The 12,305-nt window shown below is 61.0% G+C and overlaps 1 protein-coding gene across 1 annotated transcript in view; it reads left to right on the top strand.

Annotated features, from left to right (window-relative positions):
• CELSR1 (cadherin EGF LAG seven-pass G-type receptor 1) overlaps positions 1-12,305 on the top strand; it is a 135,371-nt gene that overhangs the window by 49,165 nt on the left and 73,901 nt on the right. The window contains exon 2 of the mRNA XM_047741199.1: positions 5,180-5,818. Coding sequence (XP_047597155.1) covers positions 5,180-5,818 — 639 coding nt within the window. The remainder of the gene's footprint in view (positions 1-5,179; positions 5,819-12,305) is intronic.

Here is a 12,305-nt window from a genome sequence, read left to right as displayed (position 1 = left end):
CCCCTCCTGGCACCGGCTTGGTCTTTAGCTGGCTGTCCCCGAGTCCCCAGGCGTTCAGAAGCTGCCGTCTCCTCCCCTGTGGGCTTGGCAGACCCTCCTAGGTCAGGTCGACAGCCCTCTGGGCCCTTCACCCCCCGTCCGTCGGGCTGGAGCCCATTCTGGGTGGGCCTACCGCCTGCTGCTGAGTGGCCTCGGCTGGGCTTGTCGGTCAGCCCCTCCGTCCCTCAGGGTCCTCATCTGTGAAGGGCCAGCAGGGGTGTCCCTCACAGGCCGTGACAAAGATGGAAGGGATGGTGCCGGGGAGGACGTTGGCCTGGAGCCTGTGCTCGGGCCACACCGTGAGGATCTGGATCTGTCCCCCACCATGAGCTCAGGGGCCAGTGGCCTTGACCCATGTGCCTCTGGACCCTTGCCTCCCCCCACACCCTACATTTCCATCGTCCCAGGTGGACTAGCAGGCCCTCAATTTCACGTTCACCTGGAACCTCTGAATGCCTGGTTATTTGGAGACAGGGTCTGTGCAGATGTGATCACGGTAAAGCTTTGGGATGAGCTCATCCTGCATTGGAGTGGGCCCCGACCCGATGACTGTGTCCTTTTGAGAGGGGAATTTGGACATAGACACACATGGGGAGGAGGCCCCCAGATGGCCAGGCAGAGACCGGAGAGAGGTACCCACAAGCCAAGGGTTGCCAGCAGCCGCCTGCCCCTGGGAGAGAGCCGTGGGATAGACTCTCTCTCGGAGCTCCAGGTGGAACCACCCTGGAACGCCTGATCTCAGACTTCTGGCCTCCAGACCAAGAGGATGAATGCTGGCTAAGCCGCCCAGTCTATGTGCTTTTTACGGCAGCCCCAGGACACTGACACGCCCTCTTGCCCATGATGGGCCAGGCCTTGCCTCTGTTTTGCTGCCTTTTTTTAAAAAAGACTATATTTATTTATTTTGAGGGAGAGAGAGAGAGAGAGAGTGAGCACACATGAGGGGGAGGAGCAGAGGGAGAGGGAGAAGCAGACTCCCCGCTGAGCACGGAGGCTGGTGTGGGACTTGATCCCAGGACCCGAGGATCATGAACCAAGCTGAAGACAGATGCTTAACTGACTGAGCTGCCCAGGTGCCCTCTTTTTTGTTTTTTGTGCCGAGAAGGTGTTTCCTTTCCAACTGAGTGATGACCGCCATCCCTCCAGGAAACCCACCTTCCAGCCGCCTTCTGGGGTCTCATTGGCACCACGCTTTACCAACGTGGCTCTGTCCCCTGCAGGCTCCCGGCTCCTTGGAGGCCGCAGTGGGACCTCTCCCTGCAGTGTCCCAGGGGTGGGCCCCCCACCAGGGACAAGGTTGTGGGATGGCCTCTGTGAAGACCCACGGAGCAAACCTTCAATCACAGTATCTGTGGCTTTGAGGGAAGCCCCTGCTGGTGGACGCCCCCCACCGTGGCGGGACTGTTCTGTCTCTCTCCTCCTGTGACCTGGGGACAACAAGGTGACTCGCCTTGCTAAAGAAAGCAGTGGAAATCGCACTGGCCTGATTTGGGGGCACCTCCAAGCTGGTTTGTGGCTCTTGCTTGTGGGCAGAGCCTCAGGCGAGCTCCGCGTCTTCTAGAATGAAAATGGACTCTTCAGGGATAAACGCTGCATGAAATAAAATGGTGCAGGAAGGTCTAGAGGGTAAAGTAAAAGTCACCTAAATAGCAGCAAAGTGACAGCACTCCTCCGAACTGTCAAGGTCATCAATGCAAGGGCCGGTCAAGGTCGTCAAAGCAAGGGCCATCTGGGAAGCTGTCCCGGCAGGGCGGAGCTAAGAGGATGTGACGGCTTTTGTGTGGGGTCCTCGAAGGGGTCCTGGACCAGGACAAGGGCATCAGGGAAAACTAGGGAACTAACGTGATTCTGTCCATAGTAGGGGGAACACGGTGCTGAGTATGTGGGAGCTCCATACTGTCTCGCGATACTTCTGTAAAACTGACGCTGTTCTCAAATAAACGCGTATCGAAAACAAATGCAGGGACGTGAGCAGGACCCGTCACCCTCGCAGGTGTTCGCTTACTTGCCAATAGCTCGAGGGCTCGTACAAATACATTTTCTTGTCTGTGGGAAGAAGCAGCTCACTCTTCCCCTAGCATCACGTCATCAGATTTGCCTCGCTGTCACAGCCGTGGTGGGGACACACAGCGCCCCATGTTGGGGACAGCCGCGGTGTTTCCATGGCCCCTGAGGATGGGCAGTCGGGTGTGTGCCTGTGGAGGCCCAGAGATCCGCCCGAGTGACGCAGGTTCAAAGCGAAGCCATCATCTCCCCAGGACCTGGGGTGTCCAGAATGATCGCGGGTCTGAAGGAGGTTGGCGGTCAGAGTCCTAGCAAGAGGGGTGTTCTATTTTCTCGCGTGTCCGACCTGAGTTAATGTGTTGGTGCTTTGTCCCCGAGGGGAGCGGTCTGTCCCTGGAACACGGCTCCCTGCTCCCGGGCGTTCCTCCGTGCGGTGCCCTCCCAGCGGCCTGCGGGATGGTGGTTGAAGATGACAAGAGTGTTTCATAACAGCTGGCATCGGGAAGCAGGCAGACACTAACCTGTATCCTGTATTATTATCATGGGCCGTGGGAAGAAGGAAAGAAAGACAGACATCACCAAAAAATTAGCTTATGTGGCAAACTGAGACCCAGATGCTGTGTGAGTGATGTCCGTCTTGGGGTTAAAGAGATGCCAGTGGAAACCCTCGTTCTTCCCTGCCCCCTCCCTCCTTGCGTGCCCCCTCCCATGAATGTTTATCTGGCCACTTCTGAGTGCCAGCAGCTGGTACAGCAGGAATGAGACTTGAAGGTTCTCAGTCCTGATGGGCTCACGGGGGAGACACATAAACACAGTCAGGTCGTGCCCCTCCTGAGCAGGAAAGCGGGGATGTGGCAAAGTGTGGATGGGGGAACATGGAGGGCCCCTTGACGGACCCAGATGACCGAGGGAGTACCCACCAGCCGACAAGGAGGTCGGCAGACTGGGCAGAAGATAAGGTGTGCAAAAGCCCTGGGGCAGTGAGGGCACCTGGGTGGCTCAGTGGGTTAAAGCCTCTGCCTTCGGCTCAGGTCATGATCCTGGGATCGAGCCCCACATCGGGCTCTTTGCTCAGCAGGGAGCCTGCTTCCCCACTCTCCCTGCCTGCCTCTCTGCCTACTTGTGATGTCTGTCAAATAAATAAATAAACAAATCTTAAAAAAAAAAAAAAAGGCCCTGAGGCAGGGAGATCACATAGGACCCCCAGATGCAGTACGAAGTGTGGGTTTTATTCTGGAAGCCACTGGTGGCCCCAGGGGCCTGGCGGGATGAGGTGGGCATTTTGGGATGCCTGCGTGAGGACCATGGTGGGAGGAAACTGAGGCAGCTCCAGGTCAGCCCATATTCCAGGGAGGGGAATGGCCTGTGTGGGGGAGGGAAGGAAAGGACGGCGCCGTGCCACAACATGCTTTGCCACTTCTTCTTGCCTTAATTTACTTCTCCTGACTGTGGTGGCCCCAGGCCCTTTGAATGTGAGCTGCTAACTCCGCTCTGTTGCGGCTCTAAAGAGGTTGTAGGCAGAGTGTGCCCTTCCCTTGAGGGCTCTCCACACCGAGGTGACACCGGGCCCACTTCCACTTTCTAAATTCGGCCCTGTTGGGTTTTCATGAGGACGAGCTGGACCAGCGGCAGAGCACCCTGTGCCCATGCTCCCGAGCTGGGCTGCTGTCAGTGGAGCGGAAGCTGGGCCCCCTCCAGCTGTGATGTGGGGGATGCCGGTTGTCTCCGCATCTGAGGATCCCGGGTCTGCCGTGGCCATCAGACGGGGTACCCGGAAATACTGCGACTCTGGGGCACTTATGTTTTTCTTGTTGTTGGGACAAGCTTGGTGACTCAGGTCCCTCCCGAAGGGGCGTGTGGTGCTCCAATGGCTGAGAGAAACATTCCCAGTGTCCACAAGCTTCGGTGCGTCTGTCCCAAATGATTTGGGGCTTTGTGGGGACTGTGCTAGGGCCACAGGGACAAGGTGGCCCCCCGGGTTTCGCCGTGTGACTTGCCTTCTCAGTCATCCTGGTTTTCCAGAAACAAGTGGGGAAGGGTCCCTGTGTGGCTCCTGTGCTCTGGGGAAGCACCCCAAGGCTGCGAGTTACGAGAGGGTAGGAGGGGGGCCCCCAGGGCTCACTGGCCTACACAGATGGCTCTGTGCCCCATGGAGCTGGGGGTGCACTCGTGAGGGGCACTGGCTGGGAGCAGATTGTGGGAGTAGATGGGAGGATTGGGCAAAGCTGCAGGGATGGAGAAACCAAGCCCAGCCAGAACTTGCCAGGTTTTTCTCAGGGACCCGTAGCACATTGGGGGTGAGGCCTGGGAGGCAGGTGAAGGCCCCCTGGGCGTGGTGGCTGCACCTGTCCGGGTGCTGGGGAGGCTAATGGTACCAGCCTAGAGCTACGCTGGGGGAGCCCCCGCGGCCGGCCCTCGGACAGCTCCCCTGAGGCTGGGCTCAGAACTGATGCTGTGCTCCACAGCGCAACCCAGATGTCGCGCCCTTTCCAGCCTCACAGCCCTACCTGCCTCGACGCGGGGTTCGCTTACCTCTGTCGGCACGGGCGCACCTCGTCTCGTGTGTGTCTTTCTAAAGCAGCATTCGCTGAGCGTCTCCTCCATGCGGGGCTCATAGGGAAGCATAGAGTAGAGCCAAGGGAAGACACGCCATCAGTGTGGTGCAGACCAGGGTCTACCTGGATGGCGCCCTCCTGGACACTGTGGGGTCTGAGCTGGGTGGGGCTGGGTGGGATCAGAGTGGGGTCTTTCTTCTAGTGTCTGGAACAGCTACAGAGGTAGCAGATGGGGCTCAGTGTCCCCATGGGTCTGGAGCAAAATGTATGAGGTGGGGGGCTCGGGCTGCACAGGGCTGGGTTGTGGGTGGTCCTGGGATGTCCTGCTGAGTGGTTGGGGGGCCCATGGGGTTCCTTTGAGCAAGACACACTCAGTGGGAGCTGTGCTTTGGGAAGTCAGGTGTGGAGGGAGAACGGGGGCTGGAAAGCAGCGGTCAAGGGGGAGGTCACTGGTGGGGCGGGACGTGGGGCTTGGGGAGGCTTGGGCTCACCTCTGCCACACTGAGTGCATCCGAGGCTGTTTCCAGGTGGGACTGGAGGGGCTCAGGACCCCGAGTGACCCTGATCCCCTGTGTCCACAGATGGCGTCCATAGCGTGGCTGCGCTCTGCACTCTACGGGTCACCATCATCACGGACGACATGCTGACCAACAGCATCACCGTCCGTCTGGAGAACATGTCGCAGGAGAAGTTCCTCTCCCCACTGCTGTCCCTGTTCGTGGAGGGCGTGGCCACGGTGCTGTCCACCACCAAGGATGACGTCTTTGTCTTCAACATCCAGAATGACACGGATGTCAGCGCCAACATCCTGAACGTGACCTTCTCGGCCTTGCTCCCCGGTGGCGTCCGCGACAAGTTCTTCCCATCAGAGGACCTGCAGGAGCAGATCTACCTGAATCGGACGCTGCTGACGGCCGTGTCCGCCCAGCGCGTGCTGCCCTTCGACGACAACATCTGCCTGCGCGAGCCCTGCGAGAACTACATGAAGTGCGTGTCGGTGCTCAAGTTCGACAGCTCGGCGCCCTTCATCAGCTCCACCACTGTGCTCTTCCGGCCCATCCACCCCATCACCGGGCTGCGCTGCCGCTGCCCACCCGGCTTCACGGGCGACTACTGCGAGACGGAGATCGACCTCTGCTACTCTAGCCCCTGCGGCGCCCACGGCCGCTGCCACAGCCGCGAGGGCGGCTACACCTGCGAGTGTCTGGAGGACTTCACGGGTACGCGGGCTCCCGGGGGGGGGGGGCAGGCCGTGATGCGGGGGGTGGCATCTCCTTCGTGGCATGCGGGCGGGCGGTGGGTTTCCTGCCAAATGCCCCGAGGTAGCCATGGACCCCGCGTGATTGGACTCACACTTTTTTTTTTTATATTAAGATTTTATTTTTTTGTCAGAAAGAGAGAGAGCACGAGCACGGGGAGGTAGAGGGAAAGGCAGGCGTCCTGCTGAGCAGGGAGCCCGATGGGGAGTTCGATCCCAGGATCCTGAGAGCACGGCCTGAGCCGAAGGCAGACGCTTAATGGACTGAGCCCCCCAGGCGCCCCCAGAGTCACCCTCTTGGTGAGGAAGATGACAGAGTGAGGGCCACCTAAAACCCGCACATGTGACGTGGCATGCGCTGCTCTATGTGGCTTCAGACCGGAAGGGCTTGATTCCGGCTTTCAGGTTAATTGGTCCTAGTGCGTACTGTCCCCGGGGAGCCGGGAATCCTTTGGGTCTGGAGAGACGGAGTTCGTCGTTCACACCTTGTTGTCCCCGTGGAGATGACTCATCTTCGCCTTGAAGGGGCTCCTGCCTGGAGACGTCCTGGCCAGGTGCAAGGATGCACCTGCCTCTGCTCCAGAGGCAGCTGACGATTATTTTTGGAAACACGGAGGCAGAGCAGTACAGAAATGCACGACCTTGCCTTGGCCTTCCATCGCGGGTCATGTAAGATTTTGGCCCGTTTGAGAGAGACATTTCCAGGGGCCCTGCGGTGAGCAGCCTGGCATTTGGGAAGGCTGTCTGGGATCCCGTGGGACCTCAAGCGTGCCGGCGTGGGCGCTGTGATTCCCGTGCGGACTGTGGCCTCGGCTGTGCTGTTCGGTATCCACAGCCGAGACGTCGTCGTCCGCTCATGTGGGACGGGACATAGTTCTCGGGCTTAGAACAGGGATGTAGGGTATTAGCTGCTCTTTATGAAGCAGGAAGAGAGTGGGGTGAGGGGCACAGAGTGAGACGATGGCTGTTCATGCGCTCTGCATCGGAAGAGGAGGGAGAGGGGTGTTGGCAGCCGGGGGAGATGGGGGTGCACGCCCCGGCTTGCTGGGTCTGAGCCCCTGACTGGCCGCAATCCAGTGGTGCGGCTAGAAAGGCACCTGATTGCCGTCCCCCTGTCCTCCCCTCCCCCGCCCGTCTGGGGCCGGCTGTCCGTCTGTCTGTCCCGCTGGGGCCCAGAGGTGTCTCCCCGACTGTCTTCCTGAGTTGTAGCCCTGAACTCCTGGCTATGCCGGGGCGTGGTGGTGAGTGGGGAAGGAAGGCTAAGGAGACCCCTGGCCCCCTACTTCCTGCCGACGTAGTTGGGGCTCTGGTTGTGCTGCGAGGCCAGGACCGAGCTCCCCGTCTCCCTGGCTCCTCCCTGCCCCGAGTTGCCGTGGGAACTCCGTGGAGCTTCGCCACGTGGTGGTGGCAGGTGCCCGCCTCTCCTTCCCCGTTCACTGTGGTGAGCCGGCCTCTTGGCCTCTTATGCAGTGGCTGACGGGCATGCCAGCAGCTGGCGATGCAGCAGCCCCCCCCCCCGGTGAGCTGCTGTCCCCTGTCCCCTCCCCTGCACGTGGCCTCGACCAGGAGAGTGCTTCCTCCTGTGACTCCTGCTTCCGATGGAGAAGCTGTGGCCCCAGATGCCTACTGTACGCCTGCCCAGTGCACACATCAGCATTGCCCCTGCCCAGCTGGGTGGGCCACCCATGGTTGTCTGTGCAGTTGGCCCTCTTCGGGGTCGAGACAGGTGGCGATGGGGACCAGGAAGGGGACAGCCCCTCAGGCACCCTCCACATGCTGGCGGAGGCCTAGGGTGGGGTCTGAGTTGGTCCCGGAGATCAACTTCACCTTGGGGGCCACAGCAGGCCTGGGTTCCAGAGGTCCTGGACGTAAGCCTGGGGCTGTGTCTGGGCTGGGAAAACTGAGGCTGCTGGGGACTTGTGGACCCTTGATTCCCTCCTAAGAGGGTTCGAGCTGCTGGGTGGATGGGATGTTTTCATCACGGGAGTCATTGCTGGAGAAATAATGACCGCGAATGGCCCGGTGTGTCATCGCCAGGAGACCTGCTGAGATGCCATGAGGGGCAGGGGTGTCATTTGAGTGTCTCTGGCCCTAAAATCATCACGTGTGTTTCCCTCGGAGATAAGACAGGCTCAGCCTGATTGCTTTTCCTCGGTCCCCCTTCCTCGGGGTCTCCCTGTCTCCCTTTGAAGCCCTCCTTCTCTTGCGAGCAGTAATTGCGTTCATTTGCTGGTGCTGAAGGCAGGCCTGTCGTCGCGAGGGTTTTGTTACCTGCTCCCCGGTAAGCCGAGCCCCGGCCGCGGCGGGGAAGCTGGACTCAGCCCAAGGCCCCCGGAAGACCCCGGCTTCCTGTGTGCCGCCGTCGGACAGGAGATGGGCTGCGCGAAGGAGGGTGTCTGTTAATCTCAGGCGAGGCTCTTGAGTCGGCAGAATATCCCTGGCGGTTCTCCTGCGTTTTTCTTAAATCCATGCCAGGCTCAGAGCCCCAGGGCTGGGAGCACCGTCGTCCCAGGGGAGCCCGGCCCCGCTCCCGGAGGAGCAGGACAGGATGGCGGACCGTGTTGTGCATGCCTTCTCCTGGGTTCCTGCTGAGCCCCGCAGATGCCGCCCAGCGAACTGTCCCCTGCCGTGAAGGTTTTGGAAGGTTTCCCAACTTCCTCGGTGCCTTGTCTATGGGTCAGTGGCTCTGCTGTCATGTTGGGTAGAGATTCCCTTATTTCTGTGCCTCTCAGGCCAGTGGTAACTTGCTGCTAACGGTCCTGAGCCTTCTGTGTGCTGTGCTGTTCTAGACGATTCCACATTTGGTACACCCGAGTCCCTGCATCGGTAACAGGCCGTGTCTACTAGTGGGGTGACTCAGGTGCAGAACGGAACAGTATCTAGTGGTTCTGACCAGGGGGATTCTGCCCCCAGGGACATTTGGCACTACCCGAGGACATTTTTTTTAAGATTTTATTTATTGATTTTAGAGAGAGAGAGAGAGAAAGCGTGAGCATGGAGGGGCAGAGGGAGAGGGAGAATCCCAAGGAGACCCTGCACTGAGCGTGGTGCCCGACACGGGGCTCGATCCCACCACCCTGCTCGTGGTCTGAGCCGAAATCTGGAATTCTCCAGATTCAGTGCAGTTCACCACCCAGGTGTCCCCCGAGGGCATGTTTGGGGCAGGTGGGAGAATGCCAGGTGTGCTGCCCAGCGCCGCACAGTGCCCAGGACGGCCCCGCACAGAGCCGTCCCGCTGGCGAGTGTGTGCTGGGGCAGGGGAGCCCATGGCTGCCGGCTGCGCGGGGACCCAGGATGCCAGCCCAGTGCTCTGCTTCTGGGCTCTGGCTTGTCCACCCTCTGGACTCGGGGGTGGCACGGCCGGGCTGTGACCTGGCCCTTCTGGCAAGTGTGTCCCAGCTTCTTGTAGGATGTGCCTCCCATGTGCAGTGCACGGAGGGTTCACCGTGCAGCACGATGACGGATGGCAGGGAGGGCAATGATGCCGAACAGGCCAGCCACCCAGAGAGGCCGTCAACCCGCTGCCTGTGGGGCCGGCAGGATGCTCTTCCTTCCCAGAGATACTGGACCTGATTAAACGAGGGCCTGATTCCGTGTCCTGGTGTTGGTGTCTCTGTGTCTGTCCCCTCCTCATTCTCTCACCTGCTGACAGGGTGACGCTCACCAACGGTGGCTGTGATGGTGGCACGGATGGAGTGTACCAGCCTGGCCCTTGCCCCGTGTCTTTGACAGCCCCATGAGGTGTGGGGCCATTGTCATCCAGTTTTCAGAACACCAAGCGGGGGAGTGGGGTGGGGGGCCTGGGGAGCTCCTTCCTGAGCTCCTGTGCTGCTCAGGCCAGGCTCGCCCACCCCCTGCCCCTCCTCCCTGGGCTCACAGGAGATAAACCCCTCGTGCCCCCATGACTAATCAGCCAGCACAACCCGACAATTGTGCCTCTGTGTCCTGTCCCCTTCTCTCCAGCGCACCTGGGAGTAACTGCCCCTGGAGTGGGGGGGCCTCACCCTGCGTCTCCCACCCTGCGAGCTGCTCTCTGCGGAGTGCCCCGAGAGGCTGGTGACAGGTGCCCTGGGTCACATCCATGCTGCTTAAGCCTTCCCAGGGCCCCGCTGCTCTCATGCACAGTCGGTGGCCCGGGTCCGCCATGTCTCCGATGGCCCTTCACTGGCCTTCCGGAGACACGGCTGCTGTCACTGAGGACTGGCACGGGGAGCGCACCTTCCCCCGCGTCTGTGCCCCTCGTCACAGCCCCGACCCCCCTGTCTGCCTGGTGCCACCTGCTCCCTCCTCGACGCCGGGCACACAGAACGTGCTTAATCGGTACCTGCGCACAGGTGATGGGGTCCGGCCCATTCGTCCGTGGAGGCCAGAGAAGACGTCCTAGGGGTTCCTCCTGTATCGTGCTCCAAGCAGTGCCCTTGCTGCTTCTGTCACTGAGCTGGAGTGGACAGGAGAGTCCCTTCTCGGTGGGGGGCACCAAGGTGTTTATGACTCTGCCCTGCTGGCGGGACGTCTGGCCAAGCGTGTGTTCTTGCTGCACCGCTGTGGGCCGACGCTCGCTCCCGGGCTTCTCACGCACGAGTGTCTTCTCGTGGGGCCCTGCCGGGTGGTGTATGGTCCTAGGTGAACGTCAGGCCTCGGGGTGCATTCCTGAGAAGGCGGCAACTTTGATATCTCGGGGGGCGGGGTGGGGTGGGGGCAGGGTCTCCTGTGGAGGGAGGCCTGGTGGCGGCCACACCCAGACGGGGACCATCGGGGTGCCCCTCCGCTGTCGCCGTGGCCGAGTCTTGTGCTTAGGGTCCTGGTGACGTTAGACCCTGGGGCCGACTGACTGGACACACAGAGTGATTCAGCGAGTCTCGGAGAACAGCTTTGCCGCACAGCGGGAAGCCTGTGGCCGTCCCTGGGCTTCGGCGTCCGGGCTGTGGACACGGCATCATAGTGGGGGCTCCTCTGCTGACAGTTAGCCTGCTCTGGGGGTCAGTGGGTCAGTGGCCACTTAGGAGAGTCTCAGTGATGCTGGCTTTTTGTGCTAACCACTCATGGGTGGAATGTCCCAGTTTTCCTGAGGGAGGGCCTTCTGGGGACCTGTCCCCCATGCTGGTGCCCCCAGGGCTGGGGGTCCTGACTGTCCCCCGCATGCTGGCGCCCCCAGGGCCGGTGGTCCTGACTGTCCCCCGTGATGGTCACCCCAGGGCTGGGGCCCTGACTGTCCCCCCTGTGCTGCTGCCCCCAGGGCCGGGGGTCCTGACTGTCCCCCATGCTGGCCCCCCCAGGGCCAGGGCCCAGACTGTCCCCCGTGCTGACCCCCCGGGGCTGGGGACCCTATCCCCTGTGGGGAGCTGTCCAGGGCCAGGGCATTCTGAGAAAGTTCAAGGCCAAAGAAACTGTTGGTATAAAAACCTAATGACCTTTTCTGCTAAGAAAAACGTTTAAAATCAATTCTGGGGACGCCTGGGTGGCTCAGTTGGTTAAGCAGCTGCCTTCGGCTCAGGTCATGATCCCAGCGTCCTGGGATCGAGTCCCACATCGGGCTCCTTGCTCATCAGGGAGCCTGCTTCTCCCTCTGCCTCTGCCTGCCATTCTGTCTGCCTGTGCTCGCTCTCTCTCCCTCTCTCTCTCTGACAAATAAATAAATAAAAAAAAAATCTTTTAAAAAAAAAAAAATCAATTCTGGCCCCTCTCGGATTCTGTTGTTAGAAAAACACACGTCACTCCAACCACACGTTTTATCTTGAATTCTCTTGTTGGCGTCCTGACCCTGTGGTCATCACATGACACACGAAAGGGCGGCACCGTCCCAGGCCGGGACCCCGCGCCTCTGTGCTGGCGTGGGGGGGGCACCCACACAGCGCAGGGTGGGGGGCTCGCCGGCGCGGGCCGCGGTTCCCTTGGTTAGAGGCCCCCCTCGGAGCCATCCGCGAGGCCGGTTTGGTCCTTAAGCCGGAGGGTTCCTGGTTATTCAGAGTGAGACCCATGGCCTGGCCTGTCAGGAAACGCCTGAGAAGAACGGCGTTCGCCCTCAGGAGCGGTGGTTTTCGGCCGGTGGGTGCGCTGGGCCCGCCTCTTCCACCCTCTCGCTTTGGCTCTTTCTACAGAGCCCGGGTGGCCGCCGGCCCTCCCTCGGACGGTTACTGCAAAGCCGCGCGTCGCTGCCCTCCTGGGCGACTTTGTTCTCGTAGAATCGCGCACTGGGACCGCGGCGAGGGTGGATTTGGCCGGGAATCTCGCGTTCTTCACGGAACTCGCAGTGTCCTCCTGTCCCGGCTGCGTGGCCGCGGGGGGCGAGGACGGTCGTCAGTCAGGCTGACCCCGCGCGCCCCCGTGGGCTCCTGTCAGCTCCCTGCAGGCGCCCGCACAAAGGAGCCCTCACCGGGGGGCTGGACGCCGCAGAAACCTGTCATCTCGCGGGCGCGCAGGCCCTAGTCCGGGACCGAGGTGGGGGCGGC

The sequence above is a fragment of the Lutra lutra genome, chromosome 8 (assembly GCF_902655055.1).
Source record: "Lutra lutra chromosome 8, mLutLut1.2, whole genome shotgun sequence".
Classification (NCBI taxonomy): Eukaryota; Metazoa; Chordata; class Mammalia; order Carnivora; family Mustelidae; genus Lutra; species Lutra lutra.
The sequence above is the reverse complement of the archived record's forward strand: the minus strand, read 5'-3'. Positions and strand labels throughout refer to the sequence as shown.